Source organism: Mesoplodon bidens (assembly GCF_964165515.1).
Source record: "Mesoplodon bidens genome assembly, chromosome: 10".
NCBI classification, from domain to species: Eukaryota; Metazoa; Chordata; class Mammalia; order Artiodactyla; family Ziphiidae; genus Mesoplodon; species Mesoplodon bidens.
The window spans coordinates 61,424,619-61,445,532 of NC_138172.1; the positions used below are offsets into that span (position 1 = coordinate 61,424,619).

Here is a 20,914-nt window from a genome sequence, read left to right on the forward strand (position 1 = left end):
TTATCTTCAAGCTTTTTGTTTCATATGGCAATTAAGTCACTGCCAAAAGTTGGAGAGAAAAGAGGCTGAGCAGCCGTAATAATAGAGGAGAGGTTTCAGGCTTATTTATGACCAAATAAGATCTCTGGCTGTAGTTACTTGCAATGAAACCAAACAGAAAGAAATAGTTTGGAAAGCTATTAAGTTTTTGAGAAACACAAATTGCAAAAGAAACCATACTACTGGCCTGCTAGAGCAGGTGACTATTTTGCCCTCAAGGAACCACTGGACAACCCCCCACCACCCAAAACCTGCACCAGCAAATTGAAACAAGATATCATTTTCTCCCATCAATTGCCAAATATATGAAATAAGGACATAAATGCTAAGTGTTGGCAGGGAAGCACAACATGGAACCCCTTATGCACTGCTGCTGGGCATGTGGACTGATGTGGACATTCTGGAAAGCAATTTCATTGTCATATCAAAGCCATTACTCACCCTTCTAAGTGTTTATTCCAGAGACATTCTCACGCTGTTTCTTAAATGGACATGTATGCGGACATTTATTTTGTCATTGTTTGTAGTACCAAGATGCTGGAGGAAATCTAGGTTTTCATCATTGGAGGAAAGGACAAGTAAAATGATGCTATGCTTTGTTAGACGCAACGTATCGTATATAATAGCAATATAGATGTTAAAAACGGTGCTGATTGAAAAGCCAAACAGATTGAGCTATATATTATGATACCAATGTACTACTAAATGATGTGTGAAATGATGGAGCCATAAGGTTGTACAGTGCAGCGTGCTTTGTAAACAGACAAAACATGGATATGGAAACAAGCCATATCCATGCTAGGGGACAGTGGGTGATGATGTACAAAAGAGAAAGTTCTTTATATACTAATGGAAAGATTCTCAGAATACATTAAGTAAAAAAGCAAAGTACAAAGCAGCCTATCTAGGAAGTTACTTTTTGTGCAAAAGAGGGGATAAGAATATCTATATTCATATTTGCTTTATTTGAACAAAGAAACACTGGGAGGATAAACAAGAAAGCCATAAAGTGGTTACATGTGGTAGGGGGCCAGGAGGCAGGAACAGGGCGAGTGGGGCAGCTGTGTGGGAGACTTTTCACACACAGATATATAATTTTTAGGCTTTTGATTTTTTTATTACTCAAAAAAGCTTCATTTTAAATTTAGCTTTCTGACTCTGTGCTTGTGCCTTCAACACTTCCACAAGGATTTTCTGCCCCTCCATAGGAAAGCATATGTGACCGGTCACAGACATGCTTAGCAGACATGGACCCACCATAGGCCCGGCTGACATGTTGTTTCGTTTCAGGAAACCTCATAAGAACTTTAGGTCTCACAGCAACAACTTCTCAAAGTCGGCCTGGGCACATTCCACATGCAGATTTTGGTGCTTTCCCAACCTTCTGGGTTTAAGAGTAAACAATTCTATTGCCAGGGGTTCGGGACAGCCTCGTTTTGTCAGAGGCTGTGTTGTGGGGCAGCCTAGGATGTGTGGCATGCCAGATGCTGGACCGTCTCAGTGCCTCCAGACACTATCCCCGGAGAGTAAAATATATTCTAAACCATGAGAATGTACAGTATGTATTTTAAAAATTAAACGAAAATACATGCACATAAGCACTCCATGTATTACAAAGACACACAAATAAAAAATAAAGGATAAACAGGTGGATAGTTTGTCCAAAGTGTAAGAGGAGAATGGGAGTGGGGAATTCAGATCAAAAAGGAATAAATGAATAAATACAAATAAGAAAGGGGCCCGGGCCAAACCTGTGATGAGGATGGGCTGCAAACTGGAGTCAAAAAAAAAAAAAAAAAAAAAAGCAATAAATTTTAGAAGAGGTGTTCCAATTTCTCCAGTGGTTTGGGGAGGAAAAAAATATTTTCTGACAGTTTGCTGATCTTTAATGTCCCAGGAGATCAAGTAACGTTTGAACAATGTATAGTTGGCCACACTTTAATAGAAGCTGGTAAAATGGCTTGTGAATACGTTTCTAATTCAACTTGTTTAACATTAAAAAGAGAACACGAAATTTTATTCCTTCAGTTGAATAAAGAATTAAAGGGAAGAATCTATTAATGCAAGAGGGGGAAATGCACTAATAAATTGTGAAAGGAATTATGGAATTATGGCAGAGCAAGGGAAGAAAGTACCACCACAACAGCAGCACACCAACCTGCCCTTTATCCAGGTCACTGTTCGCATTCTCTGAGTCCATCGTCTCCGTCCTTTTCCTCTTTCCTTTTCTAAGAGCTTGGGTATTGGTAATTTCCTCTGTTTGCAAGATCTTCTGCATTTTCTCAGTTAGTTACCAAAGGTTTTCTGAAATTGTAGGAGGAAGGAATGCCCATGAGATGGTTCTACTCTGGATGTAGTCCAAAAGTTAATGTTTTTCCTTAAAATGAAAAACAAACAAAAGGATCCATAATATGTTTACAACTGTATGTTTCATAAAGGGACTAGCCACTCAAGTAAATTATTTTACTTAATACTTTCTGTCATTCCTTCTCCCACTGGCTAATTTAGGACACACTTTCACTTGGTTCAAAATCATGAGGATATCATGTTTCCAGAACGTGGGATACAGGAAGTTGTCATTTATAAAATCAAATGGCATAAATTTTTTCCATCTTTTCAAGTTTTTTCTTGTCAATCAGTTATGAGGAGTCTAAAAAACAAAGTAGAAACCTTGTAAAATTATGCAAATGATTTGAGGACTGAAGTTATATAACTTTAGGAAAAAGACATTAATAATAGCAGATCTAGGGACTTCCCTGGTGGTCCAGTGGTAAAGAATCTGCCTTCCAATGCAGGGGATGCGGGTTCGATCCCTGGTCAGGGAACTCAGATCCCACATGCTGCGGGTCAACTAAGCCCGCACACCACAACTACTGAGCTCACGCACCTCAACTAGAGAGCCTGCGTGCCACAAACTACAGAGCCCACGAGCCCTGGAGCCTGTGCACCACAACTAGAGAAGAGAAAACCTGCTCGCCACAACTAGAGAGAAGCCCACCTGCCTCAATGAAGAGCCCGCGCACCTCAACGGAGATCCCGCAGGCCTCATTGAAGATCCTGCGTACCGCAACTAAGAGCCAACGCAGCCAAAGATAAATAAAATAAATAAGTGAAAATAATAAATAAATCTTTAACAATAATAATAGCCGATCTCATCAGGACCAAAAATATTCCAAGGGAGATCAGTAAGAATGGCCTAGAAATTTGTTCTGTTTTTTTCCTGAAAAGTCTAAAGTTTTGAGATGGAAGATTTTCTTTGGTGTAAACTTAAGAGTAGCACCATAAAGAATGCAAAAAAATCTCAAAGGCAACAATGCATTTCATTAAAATTTTCAGGTAGAATCATTTTTTCAAAACCTGATAAAACAGATGATAGTTTTTAGGTTTAATAGTTTTGAAATGACCAAATCTAGCTTTTGCTGTGTATGGATGATTCAACACTTTTGGTCATAGCATTTTTTTTTTAATATTTATTTATCTGCCTGTGCCGGGTCTTAGTTGCAACACGCAGGATCTTCCTTGCTGCCTGTAGGATCTTCAATGTGGCATGTGGGATCTAGTTCCCTGACCAGGGATTGAACCCAGGCCCGCTGCATTGGGAGCATGGAGTCTTAGCCACTGGACCACGAGGGAAGTCCCTGTAGCATCCTTATTACTTGCATATGTTGGTTTGTTTTCATGAAAAGATATTTAATTATAAATAATAAAACTTTACAGAAGAGACTAGCTTAAAGGGAGTTCGACAAATATGTGGATTGTTGAGTAGAAGGTAACTATACTCTTTACCAAATTACACCAAGTAATCCTTTTAGAAAATATGGTTCTTTTACCTATTTTAAGAGAAATTCTTTATTCTCTACTCCAAGCATAAAATTATATTTAGTCTTTCCAAGATTGCTTGTTGTGACTTTTTGAAAACTTACTTTATGTTTTCAAATACATGAATAGTGCTTCAGCTAACACATGGGACTGGACTGTAATATCTAACTCACAAATATCAGAGATCTTACTTAGTATCAAGCTTTATTAATAATTTCAAAGATACAAGCAATCAAAAGGCACAGGCAGAATGGGGAGGTCTAGGACATCCTGGCTTTATAGGTTCTTCCTTCTAGAACAAGAGGTGAGGCCTCTAACTGAGGTTTGGGGGTCACCTCACACAGTGGGTGTGTTTAAGTCGTGACACTTCTCCATTTTATACCTAAGAGTTGTACTGCTTGCGTGACCTTCTCTAGGGAATTATAAGTCCATAGATCCTAGGTATGTTTGCCATAGGCAATTTTAAATCAAGGATACACAGTTAAGAGCATTCCATAGACAAAAACTCCACTTGTAGCAAATATCAATCATCTGTTTACTCAGAGCAAGGTCAACACACATTTTCTGTGAAGCGTCAGATAGTACATATTTTAGGCTTTGCAGGACAAAGGGCAAAATCAAGGATATTATGTAGGTACTTATAAGCAAGAAGAAAATAAATCTTCACAAAAGTTTTATTCGTAAAATTGAAACTATACTACTAATAATTGAGTATAACTTTTTGTCAGACAGGCCTAAAAATGAGACTGGAACTAAAAAAGATATCTTGTTTAATTAGGGTTCAAAGTGTTCCCTACCATCAGAATTAATGGCAAATGCTCACTTGCCAATGCTGACCCATTATGAAATTTTATGAATTTTGTGACCTTGGGTTAGGCAATGATTTCATACATATGACAACAAAAACGTTATTTTCACAAATGATACCATCAAGAAAGTAAAGACAACTTACACAATGGAAGGAAATACATGAAAATAGATCTCACAAGGGACATGAATACAAGATATATAAAGAACTCTTACAACACAATAATAAAAAGACAAATGCCCGAGTTTTTTAAATGGACAAAGGATTTAAACAGACATCACTTCAAAGAAGATATATAAATAGCAAATAAGCACAGGAAAAGAGGCTTAGTATCATTAATCACTACATAAATGCTCATAAAAACTACAGTGAGAGGCCTCTTCATATGCACGAAGATGACTATAATCAAAAAAGACAGAAAACAAAAAGTTTTGGTAAAGACGTGGAGAAATTGGAAGCCTTATATCTTGCTGGTGGGATTGTAAAATAGTGCAGGCATTTTGGAAAAGTCTGGCAGCTCTAAAAGTTAACTATTACATCATCATATGACACATCAACTTCATTCTTACGTATATACCCAAGAGAAGCGAAAGCATACATCCATACAAAAACCTGTACACAAACCTTCATAGCAGTATTAGCCATAATAGCTAAAAAGTGGAAAAAAACAAATGTCTATCAACTCATGAATAGATAAATAAAATGTGGTGCATCCGTACAGTGAAATACGATTCGGCAATAAGAAGAAATGAAGTTCTGATACATGCCACAACATAAATGAGCCTTGTACAGTAACACAATAATAGCCCCGTAGAAAACTAAAAAAAGCATGTGATGTAATTAAAATGAAAACTGCTAAGAAAAATGCATGTAAATGGTGTAAACTATTATTTCAAATTATATACAAGCAGATTATCAAGAATGGATGACAAAGCTGATCTTAAAAGTCCTCTTCTCTATTTTCATATTGTGGACTAGATGGTCCTGGTAAAGAACATTTGAAAATATACAGTAATATATTTAAAACTTATATTTAAAGCATACTTTAACCAGCAGTAGAGAAAACAACAAAGAAGTCAGAGAAAATGAGAAAACACAGTTCCACAGGATAAGAGAGCCCTGGAGCCAAAATTTACTCTGAAAGCATCTACTTCTTTATAGTAGCCTATAGCTTGGATTTCAACCAGCACAGTTTTCAAGGTATAGGAAAGAGCGCTGGGACCTCAAGAGAGGTATGAGGTCAGTTTGAGGAAACTACTCTGAAGTTGAGAAAAGCAACACCCAGATGGTGATACTTTCAGTGTGTGAACTAGGAAAATACCACTCCAAGGAAGGCACTTTGCCTGTCTTACCCCAGGCTGAGTGAAAGAGAAAAAAAATGTGGTACTGGCACAAACAGACTATAGGAAAAGGACAGAGAGCCTAGTAATAAACATATAATGGTCAACTGATCTTCAATAAGGGTGGCAAGAGCACCCAATCTGGAAAGGACAGTCTTTTCAACAATTGGTGCAGGGAAACAAGATGTCCACATGCAAAAGAATGAAGTTGGACTCTTACCTTGTACCACATATTAAAATAAACTCAAAATAGATCAAAGACCTAAAACTATAAAACTCTTAGAATAAAACAGAAGGGGAGATCTTCATGACCTTGGATTTGGCAAAGGTTTCTTAAGTGTGACACCAAAAGCACAGGCAACAAAAGAAAAAAATAAACTGGACTTCATCAAAATTAAAACCTTTTATAAATCAAAGAACAGTATTGAGAGAGAAAAGATAACCCACATAATGGGAAAAAAATGTTTGAAACTCATATATCAGATAAATAACCAGCATATACAAAGAACGCCCATAACGCAAAAAAAAAAAAACACCCAACTTAAAAATGGGCTATAGACTTGAATAGATATTCCTCCAATGAAAATAAACAAATGGCTAATTTCAAATGAAAAGATGCTCAAAATCATTAGCCATTAAGGAAATGCAAATGAAAAAAACCACGGAGATACCACTTCAAACCCATAAGAATGGCTATTATCAACAAAATGGAAAACAGTAAGTGTTGGCTAGGATATGGAGAAATTGAAAATGCTGTACATTGCTGGTGGGAATGCAAAATGGTGCAGCCACTGTGGAAATGTGCATGATATGTAGACACCACCCGAAACTGAACAGCTGTAGTGCTATAGTCCCCTTCTGGAACATCCCTGAAAGACAGTGGTAAAGGGAAATCTTCCCAGTGCACAGAACTTACAGCAGTGCACTTAGTTGTTTACTTGAAAGGAGAAATAGTTAGATGTGTAATTTTATACTGATTCATGGGCTATGACCAATGAGTGGCTAATGGTAAGGGACATGGAAGGAGTATGTTTGGGAAATTGGGAAATTTGGGGAAGAGGTAGACAGATGTCTCTAAATAGGCAAAACAACAACAACAACAACGTGAAGACGTCAACTATATTTCAATTTAAAAAAACTAAAAAAAAAAGTGAAGATATCTGTGTCTTGTGTGAATGCTCATAGGTGACCTCAGCAAAGGAAGATTTTAACGATCAAGTGGATACCATCAGCTTTTCCCGAATCACCCCATCATTGCCCAATGGGCTTATGAACAAGGTGGCTGTGGTGGGAAGGATGGACTTCCACTCACCAAGGCCGCTGCTGAGTGTCCATCTGTCAGCAGCAGAGATCAACACTGAGTTCCCTATGTGGTACCATTCCCCAGGGTGATCAGTCAGCTACCTGGTAACAGGTTGATGCCATTAGACCACTTCCATCATGGCAGTGGAAGTGTATTATTCCTACTGGAATAGACACTCTGGATATGGAACTGGCATCCCTGCATGCAATGCTTCTGCAAAAATTACCATCTGTGGACTTAGAGAATGCCTATCCACTGTCATAATATTCTATACAGCATTGATTCTGATCAAGAAACTCACTTAACAGCAAGAGAAGGGCTACACTGGGCCCACACTTATGGAATTCACTATTCTTAACATGTTCCCCACCATCATGAAGCAGCTGGTTTGACGGAATGATGAAATGGCCTTTTGAAGACTGAGTTACAGTGCCAGCAAGTTGGTAATACCTTGTAGATCTGGAGCAAGGTTTTCCAGAAGACTATACAGTCTAGAACCAGCATCTAATATGTGGTGCTGCTTCTCCCACACATAGAATTCACAGGTCTAGGAATCAAGGGATAGAATGGGAGAGGCACCACTCATTATTACTCCTAGACTCACTAGCAAAATTGTTGCTTTCCGTTCCCATGGCCTTATGATTTGCTGGCTTAGAGGTCTTAATTCCAGAGGGAGGAATGCTTTCACATTTATGCCACTGACACAATTATTCCATTGAAATGCAACTTAAGACTGTAGCTGAGTCACTGTGGATGCCACATGCTTCTGAATCAACAAGCAAAGAAGGAGTTACTGTGTTGGCTGGGGTGAGTGATACTGACTACCCAGTGGAAAATAGACTGGTACTCCACAGTGGAGGTAAGAAAGAGTATTTCTGGAATATAGGAGATCCCTTAGGATGTCTCATAGTATTACCATGCCCTGTGATTAAGGTCAATGGAAAACTACAACCCAATCCAGGAAGGACTACTAATAGCTCAGATCCTTCAAGAATGAAGGTTTGGGTCACTCCACCAGTTGAAGAACCACAACCAGCTGAGGTGCTTGCTGAAGGCAGGGGAATACAGATTAGGTAGTGGAAGAAGATAGTTATTAATACCAGCTACAACCTTATGACCAGTTATAGAAAGAGGATTGTAACGGTCATAAGTATTCCCTTATTTTGTTATGAATACGTTTGTGTGTGTGTATGAATGTGAGTGTTGGGGAAATATCTGTTTCCTTCCCTCTCTTATTCCCTCCTCATGTAACATAAAATGTATTGGCCTTACTGTATTTGTTATTCATTTTATATTCATTTTATATCATAGTATTTAAGCTAGGAGAAGTATAAACATCACTCATGGACTTAACCTCATCTTCTGGGGAAGGGGTTAGCACATTTTCAGTTGTGTGCTGGATAACTGTATCACATTAGGCAGAACTATGACCTTGTTATTGTCTTTATTTGGAGATTAAGTATAGTTTCAGGAGATACGGGTGCCCAAGTTGATATGGGTGATGGCTAATTTTATGGCTCAGTTTGACTGGGCCATGGGGTAGTTAACATTAGTTTGATATGTATTTGAAGGTATTTATGCGTGAGATTAACATTTGAATCCATAAACTGGGTAAGGCAGATTACCCTCTCCAATGTGGGTGTGCCTCATCCAATCTATTGAAGGCCTGAACAGAACAAGAGGAGGAGTAAGGGAGAATTCACCCTCTGCCTATCTTCAAGCTGGGACATTGGTCTTTGACTGCCTTTGAACTCATTTTGGGACACCATCAGCTCTACTGCTTCTCAGATTTTCATACTGTAGTTTTACCCTCCCCTCATCACATTTTATGTTGTTGATTTCACAATGTACATCTTTTACCTTGTGTATCATTAACAAATTATTGTAGTTATGATTATTTTTACTACTTTGGTCTTATAACCTTCAAACTAGATGTATAACTGATTTACCCACCATTAAAACATTTGGGTATTCTGAATTTAAGCAGTGGAATTTGTACTTTTATACATTTTACTATTACTGACAAGCATCCTTTCATTTCAGTTCAAAGAAGTTCCTTTAACATTTCTTATAGGCTAATCTAGTGCTTATGAACTCCTTCAACTTTCACTTGTCTGGAAAATTCTTTCTCTCTCTTTCAATTCTGAAGGATAACTTTGCTGGGTATACTGTTTTTTTGGCTGCCAGGAAAGCAAGAGCAAAACATAAATCTATTAGGGCTTCCCTGGTGGCGCAGTGGTTGAGAGTCCACCTGCTGATGCAGGGGACACAGGTTCGTGCCCTGGTCTGGGAAGATCCCACATGCCGCGGAGCGGCTGGGCCCGTGAGCCATGGCCGCTGAGCCTGCGCGTCCGGAGCCTGTGCTCTGCAACGGGAGAGGCCACAATAGTGAGAGGCCCGCGTACCGCAAAAAAAAACAAAACCAAAAAAACCCCATAAATCTATTAATATAATTAACTACATAAAATATGAAAATAAAAAAACTGTATGATCATATCAAGACGTAGGAAAATCACTAAACAATCATTCACGACAAAAATTTTAGCAAAGTACGACTAAAAAGATTTTCTTTAATCTGATGAAGAGAATCTACCAAAAACCATATAGGGAACAACATACTCAGAAGCATTCAAACCTTTTGAAATTCAGACCAATATAAGGATTCCCACTATCACCACTTTTAGTCAATATAATACTTAAGATTACAGCGACAACATAAGGCAAGAAAAGGTTTAAACTATATAAGTATTGAAAAGAAAAAAACTAAACTGTTCTTATTCACATATAATCTGAGTATCTACACAGAAAACTCAAAATAATGGGGAGACAAAATATTTCAATTAATAAAGGAAGCCAGCAAGTTTTTCAACTATAAGAGCAATCTGAATATCATCAACACAAAGGCAGAACTCATTGAAACAGACAGCAGAGTGGTGGTTACCAGGGGCTGGGAGTGGGGGAAACAGGAAGATGATGCTTCAAGGGTACAAACTTCCAGTTAGAAGATGAGTAAGTTCTGGGAATGTTACATACAGCACAGTGATCATAGTTAACAGTACTATATCATACACTTAAAAGTTGATAAGAGAGTAAGTCATAAATGTTCTCACCGCAAAAATGAAATGGTAACTGTGTGACGTGATAAAGGTGTGAGCTAAAGCTATGGTGGTAATCATTTTGTAATAAACAAGTATATCAAACCAACATGTGTACTCCTTAAACTTATATAATATCAATCATATCTCAATAAAGTTGGGGAAAACAGCACACAAAGATAGAAAATGCAATTAAAAATATATAAATTGGCTCTAAACTTTATGTGAGAGAGTCAAGAGCCAAGAATAGTCAAGACACTTTTGAAGTACAAAGTAGAAGGAGATTTCCTACAAGACTTATTATAAAGCCATAGTAATTAAGGTAGTGTGCTACTGGTGCAAGGACAAACAAACAAACCAACAGAACAGAAAGAGAATAAAAAGTCCCCATTAGAGAGTAAACTCCACAATGGCAAAAATCTTCTGTTATGTTCACTGACATATTCAATATTTAATTCTTTGGGCTGCTGGAACAAAGTTTCTCTTCCATTATTTTAAGTTAATTTAAATCGCAGGAAAGAAGAAGTACAGAGTTATCAAAGGGAAATAATTGACTCAAAGATAAAACAATGAATACAATTCACATCTCTAGTAAAAAGAATATTTTAAAATACTTCTTATATTAATAAAATATACAAATAATTACCAAGTTTTACCTCAAGCTTTTATATACTTTTCTACTAAAAATAATCATCATTAACATAAACATGTAAAGTACTTAAAACCAGCTAAAGATATAAATAGGGATGGGATTTTGATGAGTATATTATTTTAATTTTCAGGGTTGTTAGTTCTTCAGCTTAAATTTGCATTTTTCCTCATATTACGTCTGCTAAGTTTTTTTTCCCACATGCAGAAAGCTAGATATTGTCTTAATGGTTTCTGGAAAATAGAAATGAAAGCCACAGTACCTAGCCATAGTCACCTCTTTTTGTTCTGCAATGTATATAATATTTTTAAGTCACTTAAAGACAAAATCCAAGTAATTGGTACTTTTATATATCTTTTGATCCCCCCCCCCAATTAAACACCTATCTTATTACTCACTGATGCCTTCACTGACTTGTCTTGGGTCTATTCCCAACCAAAAAGGTCTGATGCTCAAATCCTTCACATACTGCCTAGATGCCTATAACAACACCAGTACTGCTGGACCAGCTTCCACTAAAGGTCTTTCAGGAAACGTTCCTGAAAAAGTTGTCCCTCCCCTGGTCTTCTGCAGTAGCTTCATTGCTATAACACACAAGACTCTATTTTAGTTATTATGTAACTTTGATAACTATGGTCACAACAAGTAAGTCCAGAGCATACTTGCTGGACTCCACTTAACCAAGACAGTGGCACAGCCACTTATACTCCATCCTCTCACCCAAACCGGATTGGTTTTATTCAATTCCAGAATCAAATGTTTCAGTGATCACTAGAGCAGCTGACTCTGCAATTCCCTTGTCAAGTGCATAATGAAAGTATGAAATAAGCAAGACTATTCATGAGGTGAAGTTATACTTCTGCACACTTAGAAGAGGATGTGTGCTGAACGAAACCATGGGATACTATTCCAAAAATTCTGCAGAACTTACCACTAAGCCTTTCAGTACTTTTGTGTGCTATGTGTAAGCCTAACACAGTCTAAAATTGGGAGATAGCCTTTACATAGACATTTGTTAAAGTAAAAAGAAAAATCTATTAATAGAAAGTATAGAGTACAACAGAGTAAGAACTAGTTACATTCAAAAAGAGACATGTGGGCTTCCCTGGTGGCGCAGTGGTTGAGAGTCCGCCTGCCGATGCAGGGGACACGAGTTCGTGTCCTGGTCCGGGAAGATCCCACATGCGGCGGAGCACCTGGGCTCGTGAGCCATGGCTGCTGAGCCTGCGCGTCCGGAGCCTGTGCTCCGCAACGGGAGAGGCCACAACAGTGAGAGGCCCACGTACAGCAAAAAAAAAAAAAAAAAAAAAAAAAAAGAGACATGTACCAAAATGTTCATTGCAGCTCTATTCACAATAGCCCGGAGCTGGAAACAACCTAAGTGTCCATCATCGGATGAATGGATAAAGAAGATGTGGCACATATATACAATGGAACATTACTCAGCCATAAAAAGAAACGAAACTGAGCTATTTGTAATGAGGTGGATAGACCTAGAGTCTGTCATACAGAGTGAAGTAAGTCAGAAAGAGAAAGACAAATACCGTACGCTAACACATATATATGGAATTCAAAAAAAAATGTCATGAAGAACCTAGGGGTAAAACGGGAATAAAGACACAGACCTACTTGAGAATAGACTTGAGGATATGGGGAGGGGGAAGGATAAGCTGTGACAAAGCGAAAGAGAGGCATGGACATATATACACTACCAAACGTAAGATAGATAGATAGTGGGAAGCAGCCGCAGAGCACAGGGAGATCAGCTCGGTGCTTTGTGACCGCCTGGAGGGGTGGGATGGGGAGAGTGGGAGGGAGGGAGATGCATGAGGGAAGGGATGTGGGAACAGATGTATATGTATGACTGATTCACTTTGTTATAAAGCAGAAACTAATTTAAAAAAATTAAAAAAAAGAACTAGTTACAGAAACATTTCCAAAACACAGAAAACAAATTTTTAAAAATACACACTGAATATTACTACAGTCACTATGTGTTTCCAAAAAACAACAAAACTTCATTTCAATAGTTTCTAACCTCAGTTAGAAAAAAATAAAGTTTTTAAAAAAAAAGGAAGATGCTAGATATTTGCTATCTTACTCTCTGTTGAACCCCTATTTGACATCTTTAGTTAGTAATTTATGCCTAGATGCTTCCTGAGTATGGTGATACACTTTCAATGTCTCTGGAAATTCTGACACATTATTGTTTATCAGAATCTTTTGCTAACCTCCAGATCCTATGTAAATATATATATCTGATGATGTATCTACCCACAGACCCATTCTTCATACATCCACTTATCACCAACTGTTGAAATCAACCCCAAATTCTATTTTTTTAAATAATTATAATAGACTTCATTTTTTAAAGCAGTTATAGAAAAAGTGAGTGGAAAGTACAGAGGGTTTTCATATATCCCTTCATCTCCCTCCATGCCCGGTTTCCTATTATTAACATTTTGTATTAGCGAGCCAGTACTGATTGATACGTTATTATTAACTAAAGTCCAGAGTTTACATTAAGGGTGACTCTGCATGAGTTTCTCTATTGGTTTTGACAGATGTATAATGATATGTATTCACTCTTAGAGTATCATACAAATGGTTTCACTACAAATCCTCTGTGCTCTGCCTATTCATCCCTTCCTCCTTTGCAGTCCCTGGCAATAGTCGTTTCCAAAATGTCATAGAGTTGCAAACATATGGTATGTAGCCTCTTCAGCTTGGCTTCTTTCACTTAGCATTATGCATTTAAGATTCCTTCATGTCTTCATAGCCTGATAACTCTTTTTATTATATTTTTATATTAAATAATATTTTTATATTAAATTTTATATTATATTTTATATTTTTATATTAAATAATATTTCACTGTATGGATATACCATGGTTTATCCATTTGCCTACTGAAGGACATACTAGTTGCTTCCCAGTTTTAGCAATTCTGAATGAAGTGACTATAAACATTCATGCAAGTTTTGTGTGGACGTAACTTTTCAAGTCATGTGGGTAACTACCAAAGAGTGTGTTTATTGGATCATATAATAAGAGTATGTTTAGTTTTGTAAGAAACTGCCAAGCTGCCTTCCAAAGTGTCTGTACCATTCTGCATTCCCATCAGCAATGGAGAGCTGCTGTTGCTCCACATCCTCTCCAACACTGGGTGTTTCGGATTTTAGTCATTCTAATGGCTGTGTAGTGCTATTTCATTGTTGTTTTAAGTTGCAATTAATTCCTTAATGATGTATGATGCTAAGCATCAACCCCAAATTCTTTTAATGGCTGTAACTGTAAGAAAAACAAACTTTTCCAGTAAGCATATACAGTACGTGTATATTTATCTTTTTTTAAGTCATACAAACATACATGTGATATTAGTACAAAAACACAGTATAAAACAAAAGAGAAATTTCAAAGGAGGTAAAAATGTATCAAACAATATTTTAAAATAAGTATTGGGGCTTCCCTGGTGGCGCAGTGGTTGAGAGCCTGCCTGCCGATGCAGAGGACGCGGGTTCGTGCCCCGGCCCGGGAGGATCCCACATGCCGCAGAGCGGCTAGGCCCGGCTGGGCCCGTGAGCCATGGCCGCTGAGCCTGCGCGTCCGGAGCCTGTGCTCCGCAACGGGAGAGGCCACACAGTGAGAGGTCCGCAAAAAAAAAAAAAAAAAAAGTATTATTTTCTTTATTGAAATGAGAAAACTTTTTTGATCTGATTAAATACATATATATAAATTATTAGCATTACCAACACTCCCAGTTTGCCTGAGACAGGGATTTTCCAAATTATTTTCTACCAAAGAAATCAGCCTAATTAATACTAAAAGGTCATGACATATTTTTTATCAAAAAAAAAGTCAGAAAATTGTCTTTTTTTAAGGGAATGAATGAATAATACATAAGTGTGTATACTATTTACTTTCAAACAATTACCCTATTATTTTTGTTCTAGAGTCCCCAAAAAGCACCTGGGGAATTTGACCCTTCATTTGGAGATAATGCTTTTCCATGCTGTCCAGTTGAGGACTAAGGTAGGGTACTCAGTGCAGGAGGAGTAGCAACCCAGCTGAGTCTCGTTGCAGTCACTGCCTCCACTCAAAGAAGAAACAGCACCAGCTGAATGAGGGGCCAGAGATGTGAGCTGAGAATAAACAGATACAATTCATATGGCCAGTATCCAATTAGGAAGATTACAATAATGCAGCTCAAAGTCTCACTGCATCCTGGCCATCAGCTACAAAGAAGAGGCAATCAGTTATGATGAAAAGAAATTAGACTGAAAGTTAGATGACCTGGTTCTGGTTCCTACTCTGTGACTAAGTAGTACTGTAACCTCGGGCAAGTAGAATTTCTGGGTACCTCAGTTCCTCCACAATGAAAGGAGGGGACTGGATTCAATGATTTTAAAGATGTGCTTTCAGATATTTATTCTGGGTATGCAAGTAGATATAATCCTTAAATCCCTAAAACTTCTGTCTTCAAGAATTATAAGAAAATTATATTTTAAGAAAATCACTTTTATAACTCTTGTAAGAAAGTTACATCTTACTAAACTGAGTAAATTGGGCAACAATCATGAAATTAAGAAAAAAGAAAAAAAATTTCATGGGTAACACAGAATAAAATAAACAAATAAAAACAATTAGAGGAAGAGCAATAAAGCTAAATTTATTCCTGTCCTATATGTGGAAATAATTTCCAAGAAACATTCCATTGCCCCCTAAAAGACATTAAAAACAGAACAAAACAAAACAAGATAGTGCCCGTACTTGGGGAAAGTATCACAGAATTCTATATTATTCTTCTTTAGTATATTTGACAGGGTCAGCTTCTGAGTCTAAAATACTTGTTTTCAAATTTTCAAGCCCCGATTAAGAACAGAGTGGAAGGACTGAATAAGTTCTAATTAAGGGGATTCTTCAATTAAAGAGATCCTTTCACAATGTATATGTATATCAAGGCATCACATTGTACACTTTAAATAACTTACAATTGGTCAATAATACTTCAGTAAAGCTGGGGTGTGGGGAGAGAGTCTGAAAAAGAAGCCAAGGAAGTAAGTTTAGTAAAAATCCATGACAGAGAGCCTGCTAGAACAGTCCTGAAGAACACAAGGCCCACAAGCAGATCAGCTCATAAAGATCCAGGAACTAACATAAAAGGACAAAGAGACATTTCTTTACTACCTTGTGTGTGTCTTCTTGGATGCTGAGTTGCTTTCAGTACTTACCACTGGCTATAAACTCTAATGTGGTTAAATTATTCTGGATACTGTGGTTAAGTAATTGCTGTGGTCTTGGGAGCTAGTAACTGCTTTTTTTTTTTTTTTACTTCTGGTTTTTTGAACATTTTCTACCTCAGGTAATTGATATTACTTTGGAATGGACACTGTGACTACTGCTTGATGTAAGAAGGCCCTGGGTGACTTTCTGTCCCCAAAAGAAAGTTTCCTTTTTCCCTTAAAACCACTTATTTGATTATACTTTTATAGGCTAGGTATTACTATAATACCCAGGAATTTCTCCTAACTGGAATTAGAGTGAATAGCAGGCTGGAGCCCTAGCATACACTCCAGTCAGCTAACCTGGTACTAGACAGCACATGCAAACACAGACATCATACTGTTTATGTCATTCTTACCCAATATTTGTTGAGACTGATTTATCCTCTGTCCAAAGGGGAAAAAAAGTACAGAAGTTTGACCATGACCAGTCATTTAAGGTAATCAGACAGTCATAAACACATGCAAATTCTCCTTACTCTTCAATTTTTAATACCACTAACCTTTGTAACTCTATGATTTTATCTACCTGTTTTCCAAAGGAAGAAACGAATTCAATTAGCAATGGCTCTGAGAAAGCCAAAGTGACAGGTATTTATTTAATTATTTTAAGTTACTTAAGACAATAGCCAGGACATGGAAACAACCTAAGTGTCCATCGACAGATGAATGGATAAAGAAGATGTGGCACATATATACAATGGAATATTGCTCAGCCATTTAAAAAAAACCGAAATTAAGTTATTTAAAGTGAGGTAGGTGGATGGACCTAGAGTCTGTCATACAGAGTGAAGTAAGTCAAAAAGGGAAAAACAAACACCATATGCCAACATATATATGGTATCTAAAAAAAATGGTTCTGATGAACCTAGGGGCAGGACAGGAATAAAGACAGAGATGTAGAGAATGGACTTGAGGACAAGGGGAAGGGGAAGAGTAAGCTGGGACGAAGTGAGAGAGTAGCACTGACATATATACACTACCAAATGTAAAATAGATAGCTAGTGGGAAGCAGCTGCATAGCACAGGGAGATCAGCTCGGTGCTTTGTGACCATCTAGAGGGGTGGGATAGGGAGGGTGGGAGGGAGATGAAAGACGGAGGGGATATGGGGATATATGTATGCATATAGCTGATTCACTTTGCTATACAGCAGAAACTAACACAACACTGTAAAGCAATTATACTCCAATAAAGATGTTAAAAAAAAAAAAACCTAAGCCAACAGTTTTCCTAGATATGATCATTTATTTGTCTCATTGCTTGCTTGATTTTTCAATATCCATCCCCCGTCCTTTACTTTAGTATATATTCATATCTTATTAAAGTGAACTATGACAATATTTTAGAATTTTATAACCCTTTATGAAATAAGTATAAATATCTTAAGACATAAGAAAAGCAAGATTATGATTCCTATACACTAATGATGAAAAATCTGAAAGTGAAATTAAGAAAACACTCCTATTTACCACTGCAACAAAAAGAATAAAATACCTAGGAATAAACCTACCTAAGGAGACAAAAGACCTGTATGCAGAAAATTATAAGACACTGATGAAAGAAATTAAAGATGATACAAATAGATGGAGAGATATTCCATGTTCTTGGATTGGAAGACTCAACATTGTGAAAATGACTCTATTACCCAAAACAAGCTACAGATTCAATGCAATCCCTATCAAACTACCACTGGCATTTTTCACAGAACTAGAACAAAAAAATTCACAATTTGTATGGAAACACAAAAGACCCCAAATGGCCAAAGCAATCTTGAGAAAGAAAAACGGAGCTGGAGGAATCAGGCTCCCAGACTTCAGATATACTACAAAGCTACAGTAATCAAGACAGTATGGTACTGGCACAAAAACAGAAATATAGGTCAATGGAATAGGATAGAAAGCCCAGAGATAAACCCACACACATATGGTCACCTTATCTTTGATAAAGGAGGCAAGAATATACAGTGGAGAAAAGACAGCCTCTTCAGTAAGTGGTGCTGGGAAAACTGGACAGCTACATGTAAAAGAATGAAATTAGAACACTTCCTAACACCATACACAAAAATAAACTCAAAATGGATTAAGGACCTAAATGTAAGACCAGACACTATAAAACTCTTAGAGGAAAACATAGGCAGAACACTCTATGACAGGAATCGTAGCAAGATCCTTTTTGACACACCTCCTAGAGAAATGGAAATAAAGACAAAAATAAACAAATGGGACCTAATGAAACTTCAAAGCTTTTGCACAGCAAAGGAAACCATAAACAAGACCAAAAGACAACCCTCAGAATGGGAGAAAATATTTGCAAATTAAGCAACTGACAAAGGGTTAATCTCCAAAACATACAAGCAACTCATGCAGCTCAATATCAAAAAAACAAACAACCCAATCCAAAAATGGGCAGAAGACCTAAATAGACATTACTCCAAGGAAGATATACATATTGCCAACAGACACATGAAAGAATGCTCAACATCATTAATCATTAGAGAAATGCAAATCAAAACTACAATGAGATATCATCTCACACCAGTCAGAATGGCCATCATCAAAAAATCTACAAACAATAAATGCTGGAGAGGGTATGGAGAAAAGGGAACCCTCTTGCACTGTTGGTGGGAATGTAAATTGATACAGCCACTATGGAGAACAGTATGGAGGTTCCTTAAAAAACTAAAAATAGGACTACCCATTTGACCCAGCAATCCCACTACTGGGTATATACCCTGAGAAAACCATAATTCAAAAAGAGTCATGTACTAAAATGTTCATTGCAGCTCTTTTTACAATAGCCAGGACATGGAAGCAACCTAAGTGTCCATCAACAGATGAATGGATAAAGATGTGGCACAGATATACAATGGAATATTACTCAGCCATAAAAAGGAATGAGACTGAGTTATTTGTAGTGAGGTGGATGGACCTAGAGACTGTCATACAGAGTGAAGTAAGTCAGAAAGAGAAAAACAAATACTGTATGCTAACACATATATATGGAATTAAAAAAATGATCAGAAGAACCTAGGGGCAGGACAGGAAGAAAGACACAGACCTACTAGAGAATGGACTTGAGGATACGGGGAGGGGGAAGAGTTAGCTGGGACGAAGTGAGAGAGTGGCATGGACATATATACACTACCAAACGTAAAACAGATAGCTAGTGGGAAGCAGCCGCATAGCACAGGGAGATCAGCTCGGTGCTTTGTGACAACCTAGAGGGGTGGGATAGGGAGGGTGGGAGGGAGGGAGATGCAAGAGGGAAGAGATATGGGGACATAAGTATAACTGATTCACTTTGTTATAAAGCAGAAACTGACACACCATTGTAAAGCAATCATACTCCAAAGAGATGTTGAAAAAAAAAAGTTAAAAAAAAGAAAAGCAAGATTATGAAATTATCAACAGAATGCAAAAGTTATAATATTGATGGGGAAAAAAGAGATATATTAATAAATATATTTGTTTAAAGTAAAACAAAAGTTAACACAGGGTAAAACTTTGAAAAAGCATTTAAATAACCTATCAGTATTCATTACTATAGGTATTAATACTCAGTCAACAAATATTTACTGAGTACCTTGTATGCAACAGGTGCTGCTCAGTTGCTTAGGATACATCAATGAACAAAACAGGTAAAAAAAAATGAGTGGAGTTTGTATTCCAATGAGGAAAGGATAAAACAAACAATATACATGATAAATTACTAAATAAATGATTTATATGATAAAATGATGACAGAGGAAAAAAGAAAACATAGAACAGGATCAGGAAATGGGAAGTGTGGGATAGGGGAAGGGAGGCAGTGTAAATATTAAAATGGACATTTATTCATTTTTATGTGTGAAAGAAATGGCTTTTAAGAAATAGGAAAGAGAGAAAAATCAGAAAACTTGGTAAAAACCAAATACTCACCTAGGAAAGCTCATTGAGAATTAACAGAGCACAAGGCATGGAAATATGCATCTGAGGAAGTTTACAAAATTAGCCTAATATGTCTATGAATTTCTTCTAACAATTCTAGGGCAATTTTTCTCACATATCCTACATTCCTAAGAAGCAAATAGCCCCATATTCAAACTCTAATGAACAGCAGCATAAAGCTAATGGTTATAAGCACTCCTTATTTGAGGACAGAAAAGAGAATGAATGAGAAGTATACCAATCACTGCTTGTTAGGTCAGGGAAGAACCTAAAAGATTTAGTCCATCTTGCTGTAAACAGAATGAAAATAAAGGTCGGAGAGGTTAAATAACCATCTCAGGGTCACAAATCAGAAGTTATTTTGTCCAGAATTCTTTGTCTGAAATACCATGTTAAATGTGCAAAAACTGTAACAAATTAGACAAATTAACCTTAAATGTTCATTTATCTAAGATTACGATTAACAAAATGATATAAAGGAAACTCGGTTCAATTTGTATAACTAAATAAATTTTTAAAGCTTGTAGAGATATGTAATAACTTCAAGAAAGTTATTTTTAGTCCCTTAGGCCCTCAAAACATTAAATAACACAAGGATTTAACTATCTTATTATTGCTGAAATTTAACAGTCAAAAATTAACTTTCTATAA

The 20,914-nt window shown here is 37.0% G+C and overlaps 1 protein-coding gene across 2 annotated transcripts in view; it reads right to left on the bottom strand.

Annotated features, from left to right (window-relative positions):
- LOC308623372 (BEN domain-containing protein 6) overlaps positions 1-20,914 on the bottom strand; it is a 129,859-nt gene that overhangs the window by 30,167 nt on the left and 78,778 nt on the right. For both annotated transcript variants that reach the window (XM_081245655.1, XM_081245654.1), the window contains exon 2: positions 2,198-2,343. In XM_081245655.1, the coding sequence (XP_081101781.1) occupies positions 2,198-2,317 (120 nt within the window). In that variant the 5' untranslated portion in view covers positions 2,318-2,343. The remainder of the gene's footprint in view (positions 1-2,197; positions 2,344-20,914) is intronic.